The sequence below is a fragment of the Monodelphis domestica genome, chromosome 2 (genome assembly GCF_027887165.1).
Source record: "Monodelphis domestica isolate mMonDom1 chromosome 2, mMonDom1.pri, whole genome shotgun sequence".
NCBI classification, from domain to species: Eukaryota; Metazoa; Chordata; class Mammalia; order Didelphimorphia; family Didelphidae; genus Monodelphis; species Monodelphis domestica.
The window spans coordinates 256,685,660-256,712,536 of NC_077228.1; the positions used below are offsets into that span (position 1 = coordinate 256,685,660).

Below are 26,877 nucleotides of genomic sequence, written 5' to 3' on the forward strand. Positions count from 1 at the left end.
AATCTCTCTTCTTCCAGTCAAGAGTTCAGTGCCAATTAATGATCTATATCTTCACTACCACTCAGCCACCCACAGTTATCATCCATAATCATGTAGCTTACATGATTATGAACTGTGATATTATTCTTTCATCATCTTTTTCATCTTCTCATCTTTCCCTTTGTCTTATGTCTCCTTATTTTTTGTCTTTATTATAATTCCTATACACCTCCCTCCCTTCTCCTGCTTTAGCATTGCTTTCTTCCTTATCTTTGCATACATTATAACAAATTGGTTGGCCACCTGTCAAAGATGCTTTGAAAGGGATTTATGGGAGGCAAAGCCAAGATTACAGAGTAGCAGGAACCAATAAATCAAGCTCTCTCTCCCTTGCTCCTGAAATAGTTGGGTAGAATGAGAGAACTATACATTTATAACAAAATAACAGATTTAACTAAAGGGAGAAGGGAATCAGGGAATATCTAATTTTACACCCAAATCAGAGACTAAAACCCTAACAACTTTCTATAACTATTCTAAACTACTTAATTACTATTTAAGATTGGGGAAGGGTTGGTAGGAGCAAGAACAAGGGCCAAAGTAAATCTCACACAACTGGAGTCTCTTTGGGTCTAGCAGAAGTTCCAATAGGAGGAGCAGCATTAATGGGGAGTGATGGATTAACACACACTGTCCACTGGTGTAATGTTGTCCACTATCTCTGCCACTTCCTTAAGATGATTTTGATTGTAGAAAGGTCCAATCTCCTGGCAGCTTCCATCTCCAGAGAGAGCCAAACTGTCAGTTAAACTGTCTCTCTCTGCTCCTGAGAGTTCTGGAATGTTGACTTTTAGGATCTCCTGCAAAAGTCATAGTAAGTTATTTATCAAGCCCAGGTTGGAGACAGAGAGGCCTGGTGACACTAGAGACAGTCTGGTCAGGAGCATATCTTCTGTGTAACACTCCAGGGTCCTGGGAGTGACTCTGCACCATGGCAAGAGTAGGTACTAGAGTCATACTGGGGAACAGCATGAAGGGTACACTAAAAGGTGATAATGGACCACTTTGGTGTCCCCTATCCAGTTTTAAGTAACAGATTTAGAGTAGACTGAGAAAGGGACATGCCCTCAGGAATGTTTTCAGGGTAGGGAGTGCCTAGGTGGTGTACTGAAAAAGGAATAAATTCCTAAGCAAATAACAATGGTGCTTAGTTCCACTTTCTAGCTTAGTCTGAAGCTTGAAGTAGAATAACCAGGGCAGAAATTCCAGACTAAAGAGAAACTTACCTTTCTGTCACAGTGTACTTGCTGAGCGTCCCAATTCATAGGACATAAGACCAGCAGTAGTATAGTCTTACTCAGACCCAAACTCAGATTGGGAATTTGGAAAACTAAGACTAGGGGGCAAGCAGTTGGACTTTGCCCTGGAGCATCCCTCTTTGGAAGAAGTGAAAGCTTAAAGGCTCCTTGCTTGTCTCTAAGATACTAGAATAACACAATATTCAGTACCCAAGAAAACAGCAAAAAGACTAGTACAGACCTTACTTTCAAAAATGTGCAAAAGTCCAGTCCTAACATCAAGTCCAAAGATAGATTGATGAATGGGTAAACAAAAACAAAGTCACACAGTAATGAGCTATTATGGTGGCAGGGAAGCTTGAGGTACAAATACATATGAAGAAAATCACCCTAAAGCCTTTAAAAGCAATGCCTCAAAGAAAAACACAGCTTGGGAACAAAGTTAGCTAGAATTCCTGGAAATGATGACGTAACCAAAAAAAAAGAATTTAAAAAAGTTTTTTTTGAATAAAATGAGAAACAATGATGAAAAAATGAAAAAGAAATGAGAACTATGGAAGAATAAGAAAAGGAAAATAGTTTGGCACAAAAGGTACAAAACCTTGCTTGAACAACAAGCTCCCTAAAAATTAAAATGCATCAGATAGAAGCTCAGAAGTACTATAGCAGAGTCAAAAGGTTGAAAAAAATGGTAAAATGTGTAAAGTGTTTTATAGCAGAAATAACTAACCTGGAGAACCAATTGAGGAGGAAGATAATTAAATAATCTTTGGACTATCTAATACCTTAACCTTAAAAAAGAGCCCAGATATTCTATTTCAAAAAGTCTTAAAAATACCTACCTCCCAAGAATCATAAAGTGAAAATAGAAAGAATCCATTGTTTCCTTTTGAACCCCAAAATGAAAACTTCTATAAATACCCTACCCCAAATCCAAAGCTTCCAGGAAAAAAAAATTACTACAGGCAGTCAGAAAGAAAAAAATGCAAGTACTGAGAGCAACTATTGGAATAATATATGAGATTTAACAACCACCACAAATAGAAATCAACAGAGAACTTGCAGTACAATAATTGAGAAAGTAAAGTTTTACTTTTATCCAGCAAAACCAAATATACTGCTACCAGGGTATGGGAGGCATGGCTCCTTAATGAAAGCAAAGACTTCTAAGCACCCCTGTTGAAAAACCTAAGGTTGTGGAGAACCTTTAAAGTTCAAACACAAGAGTGAAGAGAAGCATAAAAAGGTAAAAGTAAATGAACAATTATAAGGGATTAAAGAAGGATATATTGCTTACATTTAAACGTGGGGAAACAATGTATGTGTTTACTCTGTACACTATTATCTACAAAAAACATAGAAGTCCAATTAGAATGAATGCCTAGGAATAGTTCTATTATCCCTTGATGTTCTTATAAGATTGGAAAAAAGAGGAGAAAAGGATTATATTGGAAGTTAAGGAAGGTTAGCAAAAATTACCTCACATAATTAAAGTGCCCAAGGAGACACTTTTCAAACAAAAAAGGAGGGGTATGGAGATATCCATTTGAATCTCATTCTCCTTTGAACTAGTCAAAGGATCCTTATACACATAGAGTTGCTTATAGAAATATATTTCATTTTACAGGAGGAAATGCTGATTAGATTAAGGAAAAAATGAGTCCGAAACAACATAAACTCTAAAGATGTTCAAAAAATATTTGTAGGTTTTCTGAGGCAACAAAAAATAGTAATCTGAAGGGTTGCCTATTAACTGGTGATGAAATTAGCTATCTGAATGCCATAACCTAAAAAAAGAGGTTAAGTATACCTTTTCAAATGGGCAAGGGACATAAATAGGCAATTTTCAGATAAAGAAATCAAAATTATCAATATGCACATGAAAAAGTGTTCTAAATCTCTTATAATTAGAGAAATACAAATCAAAACAACTCTGAGGTACCACTTCACACCTAGCAGATTAGCTAGCATGACAGCATAGGAAGGTAATAAATATTGAAGGAGATGTGACAAAATAGGGACATTAATGCATTGCTGGTGGAGTTGTGAATTGATCCAACCATTGTGGAAGGCAATTTGGAACTATGCCCAAAGGGCTTTAAAAGACTGCCTGCCCTTTGATCCAGTCACACCACTGTTGGGTTTATACCCCAAAGAGATCATAAGGAAATGACTTTTACAAAATTTTTATAGTCGCATTCTATGGTGGCAAAAAATTGGAAAATGAGGGGGATGCCCTTTGATTGGGGGAATGGCTAAACAAATTGTGGTATTGTTAGTGATGGAATACTATTATGCTAAAAGGAATAATAAACTGGAGGAATTCCATGTGAACTGGAACAACCTCCAGGAACTGATACAGAGTGAAGGGAGCAGAACCAGGAGAACATTATACACAGAGACAGATATACTGTGGCACAATTGAATGGAATGGACTTCTCTACTAGCAGCAATGCAATGATCCAAGAAATTTCTGAGAAACTTATGAAATAGAATGCTATCCACATCCAGAGAAAGAACTGTGGAAGTAGAAACACAAGGAAAACAACTGCTTATTCACATGGTTCGATCAGGATATGACTGGGGATGTAGATTCTAAACACCCTAGTACAAATCAATAATAAGGAAATAGATTTTGATCAATGACACATGTAAAACACAGTGGAATTGTGCATTGGCTATGGGAAGGGGAAGAGAAGAGCAGAAAGAAAGAACATGAATCATGTAACCATGGGAAAATATTCTTAATTAAGTAAAATATTTTAAAAATCTAAAAAGTACCCAGATCTCTTAGAACCATAAAGTAGAAATAGAAAGAAAATACTGTTTACTTTTTAAAACCCCTAAGTTAAAACGTCCATGAATATGATGAAATACTTTTGTGCTCCAAGAAACGACACAGTATGGTTTTAGAGAAACCTAGGAAGACTTATATGAAGTAATACAGAATGAAGTAAACAAAACAAGAAGAATTAATACATTAAAGACACACCTTTGAAAGAATTAGGAACTCTGATCAGTATAATGACCATTCACAGTTTCAGAGAACTAATGATGAAACCTGTTACCCATTTCCTGATAGTAAAGGACACAGAAGAAAGAATGCGATTTTTTTTTAGTAGATGAACAATGTAGAAATTCATTTTGCTTGACTATGTATTTATTTATTACAGAAGTTCAATTTTTTCTTTCATTCTTAGTTGGGTGGTTCTGGGACAAATTGGGGATGGGAGGATAAGAAAGCAAATTTGATGATTGGAAATATATTTTATGGTTGAAAAAAAATTTTTTTAAAGAAACAGATTTAAGTGACTAGTTGCTAGAAGACTTCTGCAGCCCCTGCTGACATAGAGAGTAAAATAAATAGCAAGGAAGAAATCTTATTGTATTTTAGGCTGAATTTTGAAAGGCATTATATTTGGAATTATGAAGATGATAATACAATTATACTCTTGAACAGATGACGTTTAGAGTATATTTTTATTATAATAAATTTTTTCTAGATTACATATCAATACAATTTTTAAAACTCATTTTCTGATATTTTGCAATCCATGTTCTCTCTGCCTCCCCCCACCCCCAGAAAGGGGGTAATATGATATAGGTTGTACATATATTATCATGTAATGTATCTTTCATGTTTGACATATTGTGAAAGAAGACACAAATTGCTAATCCTAGAGAAAAGTTCATGGAAGAAAACGAAGGACTGTGTGTTTCAGTTTGCATGATTGCCACCTGTTCCTTCTATTGTAGTGGATAGCCTTATGAGTCTCTCAAAGTTTTCCTAGATCTCTCCCTTTTTAATAATAGTTAAAAGTGTAAAATGTTCTCTTGGTTCTGCTCACTTCATTTTGCATTGCTTTACATAAATCTTTCCAGGTTTTTGTGATCATTTTGTCATTTCTTATTCACAATTGTATTCCATTATAAGCATATTATATAACTTATTCATCCATTCTCTAATTGATGGGCATACTTTTAAGTTTCCAGTTCTTTGCCACCACAGAAAGAACTTAGGTTCTTTCCACCTATTTTTAATCTTTTTGAGATAAAGATTTAGTAGTGATATTACTGGATCAAAAGATTTGCAGAGTTTTATGACTCTTTGGGCATGATTCTACATTGCTCTCCAGAATGGTTGGATCAGTTCACAGGTCCACCAGGAGGTTTTAGTGTCCCAATTTTTCCACATCCTCTCCAACATTTATCATTTTTCTTTTTTGTAATGCTAGCCACTGATGTGGTGAAGTGGTACCTCAAAGTTGTTTTAACTTGCATTTCATTAATCAATAGTGATTTGGAGCAATTTTTTTATATAACTAAAGATAGATTTCATTTCTTGGTCTGAGAATTATCTGTTCATATCCTTTAACCATTTTTCAATTGGGACATGCTTTGTATTCTTATCAATTTAACTCTTTTCAATATATTTATAGCCTTTATCAGAGAGACATGCCATACATATTTTTTTCTCAATTTGTTGTTTACCTTTTAATCCTGGTTGCATTGCTTCTGTTCATGCATAAACTAGTTTGATGTAGTCAGAATTACCTATTTTACATCTCATAATGTTTTCCATGACTTGTTTTGATCTAAATCTTACCTTATCCATAAGTCTGATAGGTAAACTGGTTATGTTATCACTTTAGTTCTAAATCATATATCCATTTTGACTTTACCTTGGTATATTGCATTAGGTATTGGTTTGTAATTTCTGCCATACTGTTTTCCAGTTTCCCCAGAAGTTTTTGTCAAATAGTGAGTTCTTTTTCCAAAAAACTAGGATTTTTGTGTGTCAAACACGAGGATATTGTAGTCATTTACCATTGTGGGTTCTATGCTATAAAAATAATAAAACTGTAAAAATAAAAAGCAATGAATTAATTATGGATATAAACTGATTAGATACACTGCTTGCTGTGCTTACAAAGTAGCTTCAGTTTATATAAGTAAAGTGAAGCTCATAAGTGAACTTCTTCAGGGCCAGGCACAAGGGTGATAAGGAGACTCTTGTTATACAAAAATAAACTATTTATTGAGAAATAAGGATATAAAAGGCTTTCTAACTCTAAGGTATTCCAACAGCACCCAAAATAAAATTCCCTGGTTCTGTATGGAACCACTTCTCCTGTTTTCACAGGTACTGATTCTTCCTGATCTGACTAACCCCAAAGTTTCCTTTTCTACAATAAACAAACACAATTATCCTTATAAAAAATATATAATTCTTAACTTTTACTCCAAGTTATAAAAATAACAAAGGCTAGCTGACTGAGCCTCAGCAAAAACCAAGTTTGGACTCAGCCTTGGCAGACCAAGAGTCCAAACCAAAGACCAGGTCTTTCTTTGGTCTTCTCAGAGATAAAAACAGTTTGTGAAACAGCAATAGACAGACATGAGTGTTTCCCAAGTTGGAAAAGGAAAATCACTTGCGTCCTTCAGGCTTTTCCCTCCTTTCCTTCTTCCTTAGATAGTAAGGAGAGAGAGAAAAAAAAGATGTCATCTGCTCTCAGCACTCTGAGAGAGCACAACTGCCAACTACTTCCCAGAAAGTAACTGCCAACTACCTCATAGTAACAGCCACACCCAAAGAGAGTAACTGCCTCAGAAAAACTTACACCTCCCACACACACTGTCAACATTTGAAACTGACACTGTCTCAGATGTTTTTCAAACTCCAATTCTTTTTCAAGCTAGCTTCTCTACTTATCTAATGTAACTAGATTGTAACTAACTAACTAATGTAACAGGATTTAATTTCTAATATCCTTATAGTGTCTAACCTGTTCCATTTGTCCACTCATTTCTTAGCCAGTACCAGATTTTTTTGGAGGTTGCAACTTTATAATGTAGTCTGAAAACCACTTTCCTTCATATTTTTTTCCATTAATTCTTTTGTTAGTCTATGTCTTTTGTTCTTCCAAATTAATTTTGTTATTTTTTTAGCTCTATGAGATAATTTTTGGGTAATTTGAATGGTATGGCACAGAATAAATAAGTTAATTTAGGAAGAATTGCCATTTTTAATATAATGGCTTGGTAACTCATGAGCAATTAATATTTTTCAAGTTGATTAGATCTGACTTGATTTGCATGAAAAGTGTTTTGTTGTTGTGATCATATAGTTCCTGGGTTTGTCTTGGCAGGTAGATTCCCAGGTATTTTATGTTATCAACAGTTATTTATTTGTTTATTTGTTTGTTTATTTATTTGATTTAGAATATTTTTCCATGGTTACATAATTTTTGTTCTTTCCCTCCCCTCTCCTGGAGCCAATGAGCAATTCCACTGGGTTTTACATGTATCATTGTTCAAAATCTATTTCCATATTATTAATATTTGTAATAGAGTGAACATTTAAAGTCAACATCCCCAACCATATCCCATCGAACCATGTGATCAAGCAAATGTTTTTCTTCTGAAAAGAAAGAACTACTAGTTCTTTCCCTAGATGTGGATAGCGTTCTTTCTCATAAGTCCCTCAGATTGTCCTGGATTATTGCATTGTTGTTAGTAGCGAAGTCCATTATGTTTGATTGTGCCACAGCGTATCCATCTCTGTGTACAGTGTTCTGGTTCTTCTTTAACTGCATTAATTCCTGGCAGTCTTTCCATTTCACATGGAATTCCTCCAGTTCATTATTCCTTTCAGCATAATAGTATTTCATTATCAATAGATACCATAATTTGTTTAGCTATTCCCCAATTGGAGGGCATCCCCCTCATTTTCCAATTTTTTGCCACCACAAAGAGCACAGCTATAAATATTTTTGTACAAGTCTTTTTCTTTATTATCTCTTTGGGGTATAAACCCAGCAGTGCCATGACTGGGTGAAAGGGCAGACAGTCTTTTATCGCCCTTTGGACATAGTTCCAAATAGCCCTTTACAATGGTTGGATCAATTCACAACTCCACCAGCAATGCATTAATGTCCCTATTTTTGCCACATCACCTCCAACATTTATTACTTCCTTTGCGGTCATATTGGCCAGTCTGCTAGGTGTGAAGTGGTACCTCAGATTTGCATTTCTCTAATTATGAGAGATTTAGAACACTTTTTTATGTGCTTATTTTTAGTTTTGATTTTTATCTGAAAATTGTCTATTTATGCCCCTTGTCCATTTATCAAAGTTCACGAATAGCTTGATTTTTTTTTTGTACAATTGATTTAGCTCCTTATAAATTTGAGAAATGAGACCTTTGTCAGAGGTTTTTGTTATAAAGATTTCCCCCCAATTTGTTGCTTCCCTTCTACTTTTGATTACATTAGTTTTGTTGTACAAAACCTTTTTAATTTAATGTAATCAAAATTATTCATTTTATATTTTTAAATATTCTCTGTCTCTTGCTTGGTCTTAAATTCTTTCCTTTTCCATATATCTGACAGGTATACTATTCTATCTTCACCTAATTCACTTATAATTTTCCCTCTTTATATTTAAGTCATTTATCCATTCTGAATTTATCTTGGTATAGGATGTGAGATGTTGATCTAAATCTAATTTCTCTTATATTGTTTTCCAATTTTCCCAGCAGTTTTTGTCCAGTAGTGGATTTTTGTTTCAAAAGCTGGGATCTTTGAGTTTATCGTATACTATCTTGCCAAGGACTTTTACTTCAAGTCTATTCCATTGGTTCTCCCTTCTGTCTCTTAACCAGTACCATATTGTTTTGATGACCACTGCTTTATAGTTCATTTTAAGATCTGGTATTGCTAGGCTTCCCCCCTTCACATTTTTTTCATTAGTTCCCTTGATATTTTTGATTTTTTGTTCTTTCAAATGAACTTTGTTATAATTTTTTCTAATTCAATAAAAAGATTTCTTGGTAGTTTGATAGGTATGGCACTGAATAAGTAAACTAATTTGGGTATGATTGTTATTTTTATTATATTAGCTATTCCTACCCAGGAGCAATTAATGTTTTTCCAATTGTTTAGATCTAGTTTTAAATGTGTGAAAAGTGTTTTGTAGTTGTGTTCATATAATTCCTGTGTTTATCTTGGCAAATACATTCCTAAATATTTTATATTGCCTAGGGTGATTTTAAATGGAATTACTCTTTCTAACTCTTGCTGCTGACATGTGTTGTAAATATATAGAAATACTGATGACTTGTGGGTTTATTTTGTATTGTTACAGTTAAAATTTAGGGGAGACTGAGGCAGGTAGAAATTAGTTTCTCTCTGTAAGGAGTATTATATTTTTATGAGGTTTATTAAAGATTAAGGATTAAAGAAAATACAGGATAAGAAAACATGTGTCTAGGCCTCTGGCCTAGACACCTCACCTACATTATGAAAAGAGCCACCTCTGCTCCAAAATGGAAGTCCAAAAAAGACCGCAAAAGCCTTTGCAATCAGGTTAAATCCCTTCTCAATCTCGGCCCACCTGAGAATTCAGTGAGATTACAAAGCATTTTGGGGAAGTGGAGCAAGGGCTTGTGGGGATTGAAGTCCAGAGTTCAAATCCATTTTTTACAGTACCCTACAACTTTGTTGATTATTTCAACTAGTTTTTAGTTGATGCTCTAGAATTCTTTAAGTAGACCATCATATCATTTGTAAAGAGTGATAATTTAGGCTCCTCACTGCCTGTTTTAATACCTTCAATTTCTTTTTCTTCTCTAATTGCTACTGCTATCATTTCTAGTACAATGTTAAATAATAGAGGTGATAATGGGTGTTCTTGCTTTACTCCTGATCTTATTGGGAAGACTTCTAACTTTTCCCCATTATAGATGACATATGCTGTTTATTATTTTTAGGAGAGGCCCTTCTATTCCTATACTTTCTAGAGTTTTCAATAAGAATGAATGTTGTATTTTGTCAAAGGCTTTTTCTGTATCTATTGAGATAATCATGTTGTTTCTGTTGGTTTGGTTGTTGATATGGTCAATTATATGGGTGGTTTTCCTAATATTAAACCATCCTTGCATTCCTGGTGTAAATCCCACCAGATCATATTGAATAATCCTTATGATCACTAGCTGGAATCCTTTTGCCTAGTATCCCATTTAAGATTTTTGCATCTATGTTTACTCGGGAGATTGGTCTGTAGTTTTCTTTCTCTGTTTTTAGTCTACCTGGCTTTGGAATCAGCACCAATTTGTGTCATAAAAAAAGTTTGGTTCTGCTCCTTCTTTGCTTATTTTGTCAAATAGTTTGTATAGTATTGGGATTAGATGTTTTTTAAATGTTTGATAGAATTCACTTGTGCATCTATCTGGCTCTGGGGGTTTTTTCTTAGGGATTTCCTTGATGGCTTATTCAATTTCTTTTTCTGAGATGGGATTATTTAAGTTTTCAATTTTCTCTTATGTTAATCTAGGCAATTTATTTTTCTCTACATATTCATCTGGTTCACTCAGATGATCAGATTTATTGGCCTATAATTGGGCCAAGTGGCTCCTAATAATTGCCTTTCATCATTGGTTGTGATCTCATTCCTTTCATTTTAACAGTGGTAATTTGGTTTTTTTTTAATCAAATTAATGGATGGTTTATCTATTTACTGATTTTTTTTTCATAAAACCAACTCCTTGTCTTTATTAATTCAATGATTTTTATCTTCCAATTTTATTAATCTCTGATTTTCAGGATTTCTAATTTGTTGTTTAATCAAGGGTTTAACATTTGTTCTTTCTAGTTTTTTTGGTTGTATACTCAATTAATTGATCTGTTTTTTTCAGTTTTATTGATCTAAGCATTTAAAGACAGAAATTGTCCTTTAAGTGCTGTTAGTTGCATTCCCCCCAATTTTTTTGTCTTCTCGTGATTTTATGTTGTCTCCTTGTGATTTTTTTCCTATGATTTCTTCTTTGACCCTCTCATTCTTCAACTATTTAGTTTCCAATTTTTGCCTTTTTTCTCCAACCATTTGTTTAGTGTAATTTTTTGTGGTATTATAGTCTGAAAAGGATTCATTTAATAATTTTGTCAGGCTTTCCTCCTTCCAGTGATTAGACATTGAGCTTTTCCATACTTCTGTGGGAAGAAGCCCAGAATCTAGAATCCCTATTCTGCTTGGACTGTTGGGCTCAATTCCTCCTTTTGGAGTTGGAATCTCTCCTTCCCTCTCTCCCCCTACCCCCCACTCCCATGCCTTTGTGGAAGGCATTGATTTAATGAACAGGGATTTACCAGTAAGATGAAGTATCTCTAGGACTTATCATCTGTTTTTCCACTGTATTCTAAACTTTGAGCCTTCCCAACTGACCTGCTGATGTGCCTTAAGGATACATCTAGCCTTAACCATCTATATCGTATTGTTCTTCTCTTAGGACTTCCAAACTTTTCCATCTGCCTTATAGTTGAACTCTTATATTTGTTTCCCTCAGTTTGCAAACTCCTTAAGAAAAAAGATCCTTATTTTCTATTTATAACTCCAGCTAAGTTCTGGGACATATAAGATTCATTCACAGTAAGTACATAATAAATGCTTATTCGTTCATTATTCATTCTTTTAGGATTAATGGAAAGATGGTATTTATAAGTAGTCCAGATATAAGGCACGGCTTTATATTGAGGTAAATTGGAGTTTTGCCAGGTTTTTTGTTTTTAACTTTGAAAAGGCAATGCCTTAATAGAATAGGGACTGAATTTATGTGTTTTTAATTTTTCTAAAATTATTTTATTTCCTTTAATTAGACAAAATCTGCCCTTTTATCTTCCCCTCCTCCAGTTGAGAACAACAAAAAAAAACCAAACCCATCACAAATATGTTTAGTCACTCAAAAATTTTTTCCTTATTTGTCAGATTCAAAAATCATTTATCTCATTCTGTATTCTGACTCCTCTTTCAGGTAGTGGATAACATGTTTCATCATTAGTTCTCTGAAATCATGGTTGGTCATTATGTTGATAAGAATTCAGCAGCACAGTATTCCATAATATTTATATGCTATACCTTTTTCATCTCTTCCCCAGTTTGTAGACACCCCTTCAGATTCCCATCTTTGATACCCTAAAAAGAGCCATAAATATTTCTGTAAATTTAAAGTTTGTTTAGTATCTTCCTTTTCCCTCCTATTTTCCTATATGTATTCTTCCCGTTTTGGATCACTTTAAATGAGAATGAGGATCAAGTATCCGTTTCCTCTCCTACCCCTACTTCTTCCTTTTTTTATAATGATTATGTGAGATAATTTTTGCTAATCTTCCCCTCTCCTCCTAATATAGTCTTCTTTCCCTATTCTCTTAAAATCATCCAAACAAAACAGGACCACTCCCAGTCCTTTTCTAATTAGATTCCCTCAATGAATCTTGATGAGAGGGTTCAGAAGACACAATGTATATCCTTGTTAGTTCTTCATTTTTGTTCATTAATGTTTACATTTTTAGACTTTTCTTCACTCCTGTGTTTGAACTTCATAGTTTCTCTATAGTTCTGGGTTTTTTCATCAGGAATACTTAGTTTTCTTTTATTAAAGGTCCATTTCCCCCACTTGTAACACTATACAGTTTTGCTGGGTAAATTATTCTTGGCTATAAACCTTTATCCATTGTCTTAAGACAATGTTCTACACTGCTATATAATGGTGGCTGCTAAATTGTGTGTGATTTCTGACTGGCTCTTGGTATTTGAATTCTTCCTTTCTGAATGTTTGCAGTATTTTTCCTTTGGCCTAGAAGCTCTGGATTTTGGCTATGATGTTCTTGGGAGTTTTCATTTTGGGTTTTCTTTTAAAAGGTAGTGATGGGATTTTTTTTTTCTCTTTCTACCTTACTGGTTCTAAGAGATCTGAATAGTTTTAAAATTTCTTGAAATAGGTTGTTTTCTCTCTCTGTCTCTGTCTCTGTCTCTCTGTCTCTGTCTCTCATCATGATATTCAGGTAGTCTAATGATTCTTTAATTTTTTTCTCCTTGAACTTCTCCCCAGGTTAATTGTATTTGCTATGAGATATCTTACATGTTCCCCCATATTTTCAGTCTGGTAATTTGCCTTTAACATTTTTCATTGTCTCATGAAGTCATTGGCTTCTATTTGTTTCATTTTAATTTTCAGACTTTGTTGCTTAAGCAAGATTTTGTGCCTTTTATGCCAGCCCATTAATTCCCTTTCCAATCCTTATTCCCTTTATGAAAATATTTAAAAATTCTTTTTTGTAACTGTTGCTTTATTTCTTCCAGAAATTTTAATTGAATTCATGCCCAGTCTGTATTTACTTGTGGATATTTACTTGTCAATTCTCTTTATATGTGCTTGTATCTTGAATCCCTCCCACCAGTCCTTGGTTTGGTTCTGTTCTTGTTTGCCCATTTTTCCATGCTCCTTTTTTACTTTGGACTTGATATTAGGGCTTTGCCACAATATTGGAGGAAAGGTCTGTACTTTTCCTGTACTGCTTTCTTGGGGTATTGAATACTGTGTTATTCTACTCTCAGGGGTAACCTAGAGACTCTTTAAACTTTCAGCCCTGCAAGTTCCTGACCTGTGTTTGGGTCTAAGCTACATCAGCATGCTGCTAGACTTACGTTAACTGGCCGAAAGCTCTGCTGGTTCAACGTGACAGATTATAGATTCCTACTTGGTGTGAGTTTCCTGCCTTGGTATCCCTCTTCAGGCTGGACTAGATGCTGGAAATGAGACTGTATTCAGAGCTCAGGGATCTGAACCACACCACTGATGCCACTGGCTTCTGAACTTTACCATTTATTACTATAGTTGTCCCTTGCTATATCACAGTTCACTTATTGCGGCTTCCCTGTATCTCAGGTTTTTAAAAACTATATATATGGAAAATGAGGGGATGCCCTTCAATTGGGGAATGGCTGAACAAATTGTGGTATATGTTGGTGATGGAATACTATTGTGCTAAAAGGAATAATAAAGTGAAGGAATTCCATGGAGACTGGAACAACCTCCAGGAAGTGATGCAGAGCAAAAGGAGCAGAACCAGGAAAACATTATACACAGAGACTGATACATTGTGGTACAATCGAAGGTAATGGACTTCTCCATTAGTGGCAATACAGTGTCCCTGAACAATCTGCAGGGATCTAAAAAACACTATCCACAAGAAGAAGATAAACTGTGGGAGTAAAAATACCAATGAAAAGCAACTGCTTGACTACAGGGGTGGTGGGGATATGACTGAGGAGAAACTCTAAATGAACACTCTAATGCAAATACCAACAACATGGAAATGGGTTTGAATCAAGAACACATGTGATACCCAGTGGAATTGCGCGTGGGCTATGGGAGAGGTGGTGGGAGGGAGGGGAGGGAAGAAAAGAAAATGATCTTTGTTTCCAATGAATAATGTTTGGAAATGACCAAATAAAAAATAAAAAATAAATAAAAACTATATATATATATATATATATATATATATATATATATATATATATATATATATAATTCTGTATCATGGGGTTTTTGCTATATCACAGGATTTTGTGGATGAATACCATACTGTACACAATGGAAATGCAGTATGCCACTACCACTTGTGCAAGTTTGCCAAAGTGAGATTGTACATGGCATAGTATTGGTTGATGGAATTAAAGGTGACCAACCACAGCACTGTGTTCTGTGTCCTGGGTGCTGATTGGCTCAGTGACTGTACTTCATGGATTTTCACCTATCACAGGGGTCTCTGGAACGTAACTCCTGTGATAGGTGAGGGACCACTATATACAGTATATCATATAGGGCCTCCCTATTTGATAATACCCAACTGAGTGCATGTTCTATTCTGACTTTGCCCATTATTTATGATCCAGGGCTGTGTAACGGGTTACAAAGTTACTAGTTGGGCCAGTTGGGACCAGTTTGCTGATATGCTGGGCACACTGGAATTCTCTGTGCTTTGCTGCATGCCTCAACTCTGGCTTCTGTGTCTACATACCTTTGGGTGTCTTCCAATGCCATCCTGGACTAGACAAAGGATTCACTATGACTTTTTCTGTTTTTTCCATTAGGATTTGGCCTGGTGCTTTTTATAGATATGTTTGAAAGAGTTATGGATGAGTGTTCATTTGCATTGTGTAAAAATTAAAATTAGTCTCAATAAAAAATTATATTTTAGGAGATTTATTAATGATCATTAGAAATCAAGGAATAAAAAGGTTACAAAATAAAGACCACGTGACAATGGCTGATCAGCCAGTTCAAATGCCTGCCTTACCATCACCAAGCTCAGGATAGGAAGTAAAGAGATGGGACCCTCTGTGTCCCTGCCGAATATCCCCTGTCTACAGGAAGTACATAATGACAGGAAGTTCATGGACTCCCAGGTAATATAGTTCTTTTTTTAGGGTTTGTCAAGGACGTTTTATCCTCTCCCCCTTCTGTGGAGCTTTACCTATCTATCAAACATTCCTGACATACCACAGTTGTGCCAAGTTTTGTGTCAGTCAAGGTGCTGTGTATCCATAAAGGTCAAGGCTTTGGGAGAATTGGGGGAGAATTGAGAGAGAATTGGGGAGAATCAAGGGAGAATTGGGGAGAATCAAGAGAGAATTGGGGGATAACCAAGAAGAGAACAGAGCAGGCAGGTGAGGGGGAAGAAGGAAGGAGACTGGCAGGCTGGGGATCACGCGGTCAGGTTCCTTAGGAATGATTGTCTACCCTTCCTTATAAACTTTATAAAATATATATCTGGGTAGAAATATTATTTAATTCTTACAAGGGTAAGAGATTTTCAATTATGCAATTGCTTCCTTCTACTCTGCCTAAGAACTAGGTTTGGATAACCTTGTACCTGGTCAATATTGTGAGTATGGTTACTAATCCCAGTGTTTGCCATTTTAAACAATCGTGGGTTGTATATATATATATATATGCATATTATCCCATTAGGGGTGTATGGGGTGCTCAGGGAGGAGTAGTATCTCTGGTATGGAGGGCTTGTCGTGCCCTCTTAGGGCAGCTCTCCAACCTCTGACCCCCACCTGACACCCAGCTCTCACTTGTGGCTCCTATGCTAGCATGCCGCAGTGGCCCCACCTCGGGCAATGGCTTCGACAGGCCGGCTAAACCTTGTGAGAGTAGCCATCGGGTCATAGACCCCTGGTGAACTAAGGCCTTGCTCACCCAGCATGTGAAGACTGCTTTGGCCGAACAGACGGAAGAAACCAATAAGAAGGTTCAACGGCTGAGAGGGCGATGCAGCAAAGCACTGTGGAGTGCTTAGGGCGTGTTGGAGCACAAAAGACAACACGGCCATCCAATGCAGCTGAGGAAGTCTCCAGGCGTAATGATTTTTCGTGCCAATGGACCCAGACTCCCAATGCCGAGAGAGTGGGACTGCCTCTGTGCATTGACTTTTTCACTTAAATCTCCTTCATGCACAAGTGTCTTTGTGCACACTCATCTATCATAGATGAAAACGCACAAAGACAATCGTCATCCTTGGTCACCGAGAGACTACTACTATCCCATTAACTAAAAACGGATATAAATTCTGTGACAATCAGAGGCACTTTGTTTATTCATAGCTAATCATAGTTTTTGAAACTAATTCTTACTTTATTTGACAAAAGCCAGAAACAATGCTGCTGCTAATAGTGCTTCTGTTTTACAAAAATTTATTAAAGAAGACCTCCTAACTTTCTGAAGTTCATGTAATGACAAGCAATCATAAAATGTCATTTGCAAGTTGGATACAATGAAATGTTTGCAAAGCAGTTATCACAATGTTTGGCACATAGTAAATGCTATAAATGTATAAATGTGAGTTATTATTAGCAAAGTGAGGAAGGAATATGTACATATATATTCAATTAAACTGGGCAAAAGATCAAGGAGAAAAATTAATATGTATTCCTTCCCCACTTTGCTAATAATAATAATAATAGCTCACATTTATAGAGTGCTTTCAGTTTTAAAATGTGTTTTTCTTTCATTACCTTGCAAGGGTAGGTAATACAAATATCAATGAGAAACCCAAAATGCCAGAAGTTGTGACTTGTCCATAATTATGTAGTTCATGAGTATCAGATCCATGATCTCTCTTTCTTGGCTTTTTACCTCCCTTCCCGCTATTTGAGATGGAATGTAGGGACTGTGAAGTTAAACCCAGTAGAACAATTCATATAAACATAGAAGCTTAATTCTCTTATATACATTCTTTCAGATTGTCCCTCCAAAATTCAGTTCAACAAACACAAAGGCCAGAGCCTTCCACAGACATCTACTTTATCAACTGAATCTTTGACATCTGGAAGTGGGAGCAAAGTGCTAATTCTACTCTGTAACTTGGTGGGGTCAGGACACAAGGCTAAAAGGTATGATATAATTTGTTCCTTTATTTTCATTTTTTTAGTCAGCTTAACAGTTTTAGAGATTTTTAGACTTTTTGGGCTATTTTAGCAAGGACTAGAATACCATGAGGTGAAGTTCTATATAAATAATTATTGTTACAGCCTGCTATTTATTATGCAGATAGCAAGGTGGAAAAATGCCATCTAGGCGCATCCAGTGTAAGCTACCCAAAAGAGGGGATCTATGTTCTTTGGTAAATCTATAGATTCCTAGTCTTTTAAAGGGGCTATTTTTAAAAGGCTATCAAAAACCTTGTTCTATTTAACAATTTTATTTTAAGTTATCTGCCAAGTTATTGCCACCAAATGTATAACAGAAAAACTCTACTAATGTTCTTGTAGGTAAATACATTTGAAATGTTCATCATGTGCTTCTTGACTTTGATTGATAGGGCCAATTAGGATCTAGTCCAAAACGTGCTGGAAACTAAGAATTTTGGTTCTTGGAGATTACCTAAGGAATTGAATTCTATATATGCTAAGTGATTTTCCCATCAAAGTCATCTTACAATTCACTCTGTGGATCTCCCAACAAAAACAAGTATACTTGTTGATGACCCACATCAGAGGCTTTGAAAGGTGCCTAATGAAAAACGATATCTAGGTGGAGTGAGAGTGTGGTATACACAAAAGGATCACTGGATTTCTAGGGGAAATGTTTAAATTGACCTCTTTTCTTTTTGCATCTTTTGTGGTTTACATTAAATTTTTCCTCTACTCCCTTCCCCCAACAACCATACCTTAAAACAAAGAATTTTAAAAGAGGAAAAATAATTCAGCAAATGTGTTCAGCAACTTCAAGAAGTTTGACATATGTGGTGTTCCACACCCAGAATCCCTCATCCCCACAGATAAGACTGAGTGTGGTGCCTTCTCATTACTCTTCTTTGTGGCCAAGCCCAATCATTTTATTTCCATTTGTTTCCATTTATATTGTTATGTATTGTTTTAGTGGTTCTGCTTCCTCTACTTCACATCATTTCATATAAGATTCCCCATTTTTCTCTTTATTCATCATTTTTGTCATTTCTTATAGCACAGTAATATTGCATTACCTTCACATACCATAACTTGTTTAGCCAACCCTCATTGCTTGGGTATCTACTTTGTTTCCAGATTTGGGTGATTACAAAGAATTTAGTTGAAAGGGGCACAGGTTCTAGGAATAGGGAGGTGATAACCTCATTATCTTCTGCCTTCATTAAATCTCCTCTGAAGTATTGTGTCTAAATTCTTGGTGCAATAGTTTGAGGTGTAGTAAGGGATTTTAACAGGATAAGCTGACAGCAAGAGATCCTGCGAACCAACATTCCACACAGAACTCTTGAACCCTTTTTTAACCCACCGATTACAGAGGACATTGATAAAAATAAGTTGACAGAACTAGGGATGTTTAGCCTGGAGAAGTCTTAAAGAATATGATAGCTATCTTCAAGTATTTCAAGAGCTATATATATAGAGGAAGGATTAAAAACTTTTTATGTTTGGTCCTAGAAAAGAGAACCAAGAGCAAAAGGTAGAAGATGGAAAAGCATACTTTAATCTTAGTGTCAGAGTATCCATCCTAAAAATTAGAGCTGTTCAAAAGAAGATTGGGCTGCCTTGAAAGATGGTAGAATCCCTTTTCTTAGAAGTATTCAGGCAGGGACAGCTATGTGGCTAGTGGATAGAATGCCAGGCTTGGAGATTTAAGGTTCCAGGGTCAAATGTGACCTCAGACACTTCCTAGCCATGTATGATTTAAGTCATTTAACCACAGTTGCAAACAATACTTAGTATCAATTCTAAAACAGAAGATAAATATTAAAAAAAAAAAGTATTCAGAAAGAGGCTCAACACTTGTTAGGTATGTTATAGTGGGGGGGTTCCTTTCATGTTTGGATTGAACTAGATGATTCTTTCCAACTTTCAAATTCTGTAATTCTAGGCTATTTTTCAGTCTATACAGACAAAGGAATAATTCTTATAATTAATATTTGTTATTGATGCAGTCTATCAGTAATCTTAGATATGATTGCTTTGTTTCTTGTATTAGGAGGAACTATATCTTTTAGTTCATTTATGGATTTTGGCAGACATTGAGATCAATGATGAAAGGGTAGAGTGGTAAAATATAGATAGGATCTAAGGGAGTAAAATGCCCAATGGAAATCATGAGGTCCAAGAAGGATGGAAAAACGTTCTGAAGATCCAAAGGGAAATAATTTCAATGAAGAGAAAAAATGGGATTTGTCTGACAAGAGACAGATATACATATACTTGATGAAATATGCTGGGGAGGGTGAAGGTAGGTGCTAAAACAAAGGATGATAGAATAAAAAAGGTCTTGATAATCTAAAGATTCTGCATCAGACTGAAAAATCTAATAGGATGATAAATATAAAGTCTTGAAATTGATTGCAAAAATATCCATTTTGTAAGAGCAAAATAGAAATGACATTGATAGCAGTTAAAGAAACCTAAGAATTTTACTGGACTACAAGCTAAGTATGAGTCAACAATGTGATGTATATAGCAACCACAAAAAAAGAATGTGGGCTACATTGTCAAGCATAGCATTTCTCTCAATATATCTAGGAAAGACAGTAAGAGTACCTTAGTATCAAGATGTGCATATTCAAATGTTATTTCTGTTTCAGCTAAGTAAACCCAAAATATCACATGATGTTTAGCCTCATTGCCTGCAAGATTTTCAGGTTTTGTAAATCCAAATGTCATAAAAAATTGTAATAAAAGAAACATAATTCTTGTACTGTCAGGTGGAGTATAGCCTTCCAAAAAACGGTTGACAAAAAAAAAAATTAAAGGGATAATTCATTTGAAATGTTGAAAATGTAGAAACAGTCCTATAAAATAACAGAGAGAGAGAGAGAGAGAGAGAGAGAGAGAGAGAGAGAGAGAGCGCACTGTGGAGTAAAATAGTTGATGCCATGAAGAGAGTAAACAGCATCTAGTAATAGCATTAAGCATTAGTAATGAATAAGCTAAGAACAAAGAATTACAGAGAGTTCAAGCCATCAGCAAATAAAAAAATATAGCACAGTATCTGGGTACCTTTTGCAAACTAAAGAAAATAACTGAAAATAAAAAATTATGCTTGAATCACAAATGGACATGGAAGATGCTTCTTAGAAGTATTAAAATCTTATACAACTTCTCTATAGAAAATATCTTGTAGGACTTCAGAACCGTTCTTTATTATTGATTTAGTTTTCATATATTTCAGTCAAATGAAAGTCAGTTAAAACACACCCTTTCCGCATTATTATTTTTTTCGAAAATTTTATTTAATTAATCAATTTAGAACATTATTCCTTGGTTACAAGAATCATATTCTTTCCCTCACCTCCCCCACCCCTTTCTGCATTATTTTTAAATAATCAAATGATGGGAATGTTAGATTTTTTAAAATTTCTAGATTAAAGTTTCACTGAATAGGTATTCTTTTTTAAGTCATAAAAATATAGAAATACAAAGTAGCAAAATATATCATTCAGATGACTTCTTGTATTTATGTAACAATATAATTGCATTGTTTTAAGATCAGTGATATAAAAATATATTTTTAATATCTTCCCTTTATTGTCACAGGTGTACAATACAATACAGTTTGCATGCCATATCTCCCACACAGATTGGGAGCTCCTTGAGAGCAGAAACTGTCTTATCTTTGTTTCTTCAGGACAATTTAATACAGTGCCTGGCATATAGAAGTTGATTAGTAAATATATTTTGGCTGATTGAATTCTGAGTACCATGGTTTAAGAAGGATATTAAAAAGCTAGAGGAGTATTTATAGGAGGGCAAATGAGCCCTTTTCTAGCAAGTTAAGAGATTTAATGTCAGGGAGCTATTAAACTCCAACCTAGTCTTGAGGCATGTACTATTTAAGGGGTTTGATTTCCCACATATATTTTAGTAATAAATAATGCAAGTAATTTGACATTAATTTATCTCATACTATAGGAAGCTTCTTTTTACTTATGAATTGGACTATATGGTGACTGACTTCTTCCAGCTTTCAAATTCTGTCATTTCATCCAACTCCCTCAGATAAACTTTTTCTAGGTGAAGAAACTGAAGTTGAAAAGTTCATTAATTTACCCAGTCACTTTACTAATGTTTGAACTAGAACCTGAATTCAGATTTTCTGGACTCCCGATTTTGTGCTCATTCCACTCTAATACACTGCTTCTAAATAATATTTTTCATTCATTTGTTGCTCTAAAAAAGTTTTCATTTATATTATGTCATCTGATCCTATTAGTAGTCATCTGAGATGGGTCAGATATTAATATTTTCCCTCCCTTCTTTTTGTCTGGATCTTAGGTTTCTTCAGTGTAGGAAATTCCCTACATCAATGGTCTTTTAGTCTTTGTGAACTTCCTGGAGCTATTGAAGAAAATACTTATTTTGATTTTAGTCATACAATTAATATGTGGTTTTTTGGTTTGTTGTTGTTGTTGTTGTTGTTTTGCAATTCACATTAATTCCCCCCCCCAATAACAAATTTACACATAAATTTTCCAAAGTTATATGATTCATATTGTCTCCCTCTCCTCTTTTCTCCCCCCTCTCAGAGTTGATAAGCAATTCTACTGGGCTATAAAACATACTTCCATATTATTCATTTTTGTAATAATCTTATAAAACCCAAACCCCAAATAATATACTCAAATAAACAAGTTTATAATTAGTATGTATAAATGGCATACTTGAACCTAGGTAGGTGTTACTGCCTCAAAACTGGCTTTCTTGCCACATTTAACATATTTTAGAAGGGGAAACCAAAGTTAAGGTGAATAAAATAATTTGCCACTAAGTTGCAAGAGAAGGAAATCAATTATTCTGTCCATTGGCTTAAAATGAATCATTGTTTGCTTCTTCAAGTTAGATGAAGGGGGGGGGAGAAAAATTTATTTCTGATTTACAGGCATGAGAAATGAGACATTGAAATGTATAAAGCTTCTAGTTGAAATCTAAATATTAAAGATATAGTTACTACCAACATTTTTTGATCCCAGTATATAAGATGCAGGTGCTTTGGTCAGAAATCATTTCCTTCCCCCTCTAGAGAGATTAATTTAGAAAAGAAAAACTCTTGATTAACATATGATTTACAAGGTTTACCAAAAAAACAAACTTTAGTTTGCTCTAGTATGGTAAATTAAAGTCATGCCCTAAACATCATGTGTTCTAAAAATGAAATCCATTAATACCAGTCCAGGCTTAGTGTAGCATCAAAAAATAACTCTGAATTGCAAGGTTAGAAACCATCAATTACTGTGCTTATTAGCTTTCAGAGGCTTGAACCACCTGCCATAGTCACTCTCTTATAATTTATTGTTTGCAGTTGTTTTAAATGGTTTGGGAAGAATGTGAGTGTAACAGAATTGGTGTGAAATGTTCCACAATTTATGATCAGTGACATGGACAGTAATCATGATTTGTGTGAAACAGATGACAGATGAAGGTGATATTAACCAGACTGCCTAGACCCCTACATTTGAGATTTTCGATACTGAAAAATATAGAGGTCAATGTTCCTAATGATCTCTAACATTCAGATAACAAAGGGTGGTCACAGTTATGACTGCAATGCTCTCAACAGAAACCAAATTATGAAGAAGTTCAGGATTTTCTAAGTCATAAATTTTTGGTTAATCTTAATAGGATACTCAGGATACCCTACCGTTTTAACAAACCAATATCCTACTTACACTTTTTTACAATGAGTTCATAACAAATACGGTTCCTTGACTGGATATACTCTTCCACATGTGTTCCTGGAAACTGCCTAAACAAAGAAGGATCAATATCATTGAGGAGAAGAGATAGGCAAAGGTCCTTTAACTACATTTTGTGTTTCTTATTTTATGCTTATAATGATCTATAATCCAAAAAGGGTGTGTTTTGGATGACATGTCACCATGAAGTGCTATTCTATTTAAGCTTTCATTTTATGGTCCAGACACTAGTTTTAAACATTTAATTCATAATTTCTGTAAAATATTTGATGCTCAAGATATTTGTGAAATGGGATTCTTTTTTTGGTCAGCATTTTTCCAGTGTCTTGACCAGAGCTAACTTAGTGATTGACACCTTTAGCAAACTTAAAAGTGATTGAAGTGTTCTTCTTAATATCTGTAACAATTTTCAATTCTTCTAGAATTATTTCCTCAAACTCTCAAAATGCTAGGATAATTACCCCTTTCCTTAGCTGTGGATAGCACCCTATTCACATCATGACTTACTTCAAGAATATTCCTTCTCCAATGCAATTCAAAACAACTCTGAGATACTACCTCACACCTAGCAGATTGGCTAATATGACAGCAAAGGAAAGTAATAAATGTTGGAGGGGGTGTGGCAAAATTGGGATGCTCATGCAGTGCTGGTGGAGTTGTGAATTGATCCAACCATTCTGGAAGGCAATTTGGAACTATGTCCAAAGGGCATTAAAAGACTGCCTGCACTTTGATCCATCCATACCACTGCTGGGTTTATATCCCAAAGAAATAATAAGGAAAAAGACTTGTACCAAAATATTTATAGCCACACTCTTTGTGGTGGCAAAAAATTGGAGAATGAGGGAATGACCATCAATTGGGGAATGGCTGAACAAATTGTGGTATCTGTTGGTGATGGAATACTATTGTGCTAAAAGGAATAATAAACTGGAGGAATTCCATGTGAACTGGAAGGACCTCCAAGAATTGATGCAGAGCAAAAGGAGTAGAACCAGGAGGACACTATACACAGAGACAGATACACTGTGGCACAATTGAGTGTAATGGACCCCTAGCAGCAATGCAATGATCCAGGAAAATTCTGAGGGACTTAAGAGAAAGAACAGTTTCCACATCCAGAGAAAGAACTGTGGGAGTAGAAATATAGAAACAAAAAAACTGCTTGATCACATGGTTCGATGCGTATTTTATTGGGGACATAGACTCTAAATGATCACCCTAGTGCAAATACTAATAATGTGGAATTGCTAGGGTGGGAGGAGGGAAGGGAAAGAACATGATTTATGTAACAATGGAAAAATATTCTAAATTAATTAAATAAATAAACTTAAATTTGAAGAAATGTATTCCTTCTTCTATTTGGACACCATGGTAACTAATATTCACAAACACCACTTTTTCAACTCTTCCTTCCACTGCCAGAATCACCTATCTGGAACTTAACTTGAATGATTATCTATTTCTGTTCTTCCTTCTCTCAGGGTAGGTAAAATAATAAAAAGAGGACTTGGGTAACATGTGGGTCCTGTGTCTTACCCCATGGCCCTTTCTTTCAGACAACAAAATATAGGAGTAGTAGAGGCCAAATCTGATGGGATAGGGCAGAAATATAGTTGTCTTCATGTATTTGGTGTTGGGTAATATTGGACTGGCATGAAAGTGGGACTAGACACATTATGCTTGAGCCCAGGGGGAAGACCTAGGGACAATGAATGGACATTACAGAGAGATAGTTTTAGACCTGATATAAAGGAAAAATAAAAAAGTTCCTTATAATAATAACTGACCAAAACAGGAATGGCCTGCTTTGGATAGTAGTGAATTCCTTATCATTAGAGGTCTTATCATAGGATTGGATGATAATTTATGGGTGATAAAATGGTACAAATTGTACTTAATGGTCCTTAAGGTCCTATACAAGCTCAAAGTTACTTGACTAAAAACAGGTAGATAGCATCTGCACAGTTATTCAAAATGTATTTATTGGTCATACCTGCAATGTGAAACACAATGTTCGTTGACAAGAGCTTGAAAGAAACAAATCCATAGGCCACTTAATTAATTAGAACTTTCCTACATTTGACTGGCTTATCTGTTATTGAAAGAAACTCTTCTCTGTGTCTTACTACAGATTTGGTCCACCTTTACTAATGAGGGAAGACAGAGCCATATCCTGGGACCAGTTCCAACAACAGGTCTTCAGTACAATTCAGTGTCTAATGAAAAAAGAGGTGTCTTTGCAGGTGGGTATGGGATTTCTGAACACAGAAAACAGATGGACATAACACAATAATTTGCAAATTGAAATGCTTATATTTTTTTCAACATAATATCTACTATTTTAGAAAATGATCTTATAATTTCATGTAAGGGTGGGAGCATTTACCCTTTATGATATTAGAAAGTATATCTTATTAAGAGCTGGATTTCAAACTTTCCCAATTTACATTAAAGCATTAAATATCAATAAAGGATAGATTTTTACTATTATGCCAAATTAGCATAGCACCATTGTTATAACCTTTCATATAAATAAATATTCTAAAAGAGTAAGATATTAAATTATAGTTTATTAAATTTTAGTTTAATAAATATTAATTTAATTTTAAAATTAAGGGTAGCTAGATGGCTCAGTGGATAGAGAGCCAGACCTAGAGATGAAGGTTCTGTATTTAAATCTAGCCTCAGACACTTCCTACCTATGTGTAACATTCACCTTCTGGTGAATGATTCAATCAAAAAACCAGACAAAGGAGAGTTAATCCTGTCTTCACAATTTAGTGAGGGAATGATTCAATCAAAAAAGCAGACAAAGGAGAGTTAATCCTGTCTTCACAATTTAGTGAGGTATTTAAGTTAGTTTTAACTCAGGATAGACAATAAAGAATTCTCTGGGGGGGGGGAGAGGGAGAAAGAAAGAGAGAGAGAGAGAGAGAGAGAGAGAGAGAGAGAGAGAGAGAGAGAGAGAGAGAGAGAGAGAGAGAGAGAGAGAGAGAGAGAGAGAGAGAGAGAGAGAGAGAGAGAGGAGAGAGAGAGAGAGAGAGAGAGAGAGAGAGAGAGAGAGAGAGAGAGAGAGAGAGAGAGAGAGAGAGAGGGAGAGGAGAGGAAAATCACTTAACCTCTCAGGCCACATTTTCTTATTTGTTAAATGAAAAGAAAAATACTTACTCTTTGATTAGACTGATTTATATTTAGTCTTTGTCGGTGGTTTTCATTATTTATTTTGATCAAATTTCACATTTAATGTCCGATATACATAAAATATGTATATAAAATTAGATTAGCATTAATAGGGAGAGAAATAAGGATAGGGAATCAGGGATAGACTAAAGTTAAGAATAGGTATAGTTGTGTTTTTACCAAAAAAGAAAGTTTTTGGGATACATTAAGAGCTAGTGATAGGGAAGGTGATAAAGAGATTAGAGATACTAAAAGCTATAAGGATATGTGCTATATCAAGATACATGAGAAATAAGTATAAATTAGGATTGGGTCTATCATCATCATCATCATCATCATCATTAGATTTAAGCTAGAGTTATTAAGGATTGGTTTTAGTATTTTAAAACTAAAATGTT

At 35.0% G+C, this 26,877-nt stretch overlaps 1 protein-coding gene across 2 annotated transcripts in view; it reads left to right on the forward strand.

Moving 5' to 3' along the window:
• The window catches only part of USP43 (ubiquitin specific peptidase 43), a 162,082-nt gene that overhangs the window by 94,423 nt on the left and 40,782 nt on the right, over positions 1 to 26,877 (forward strand). For both annotated transcript variants that reach the window (XM_056817514.1, XM_056817515.1), the window contains exons 7-8: positions 17,363 to 17,513; positions 25,431 to 25,542. In XM_056817514.1, coding sequence (XP_056673492.1) covers positions 17,363 to 17,513; positions 25,431 to 25,542 — 263 coding nt within the window. The remainder of the gene's footprint in view (positions 1 to 17,362; positions 17,514 to 25,430; positions 25,543 to 26,877) is intronic.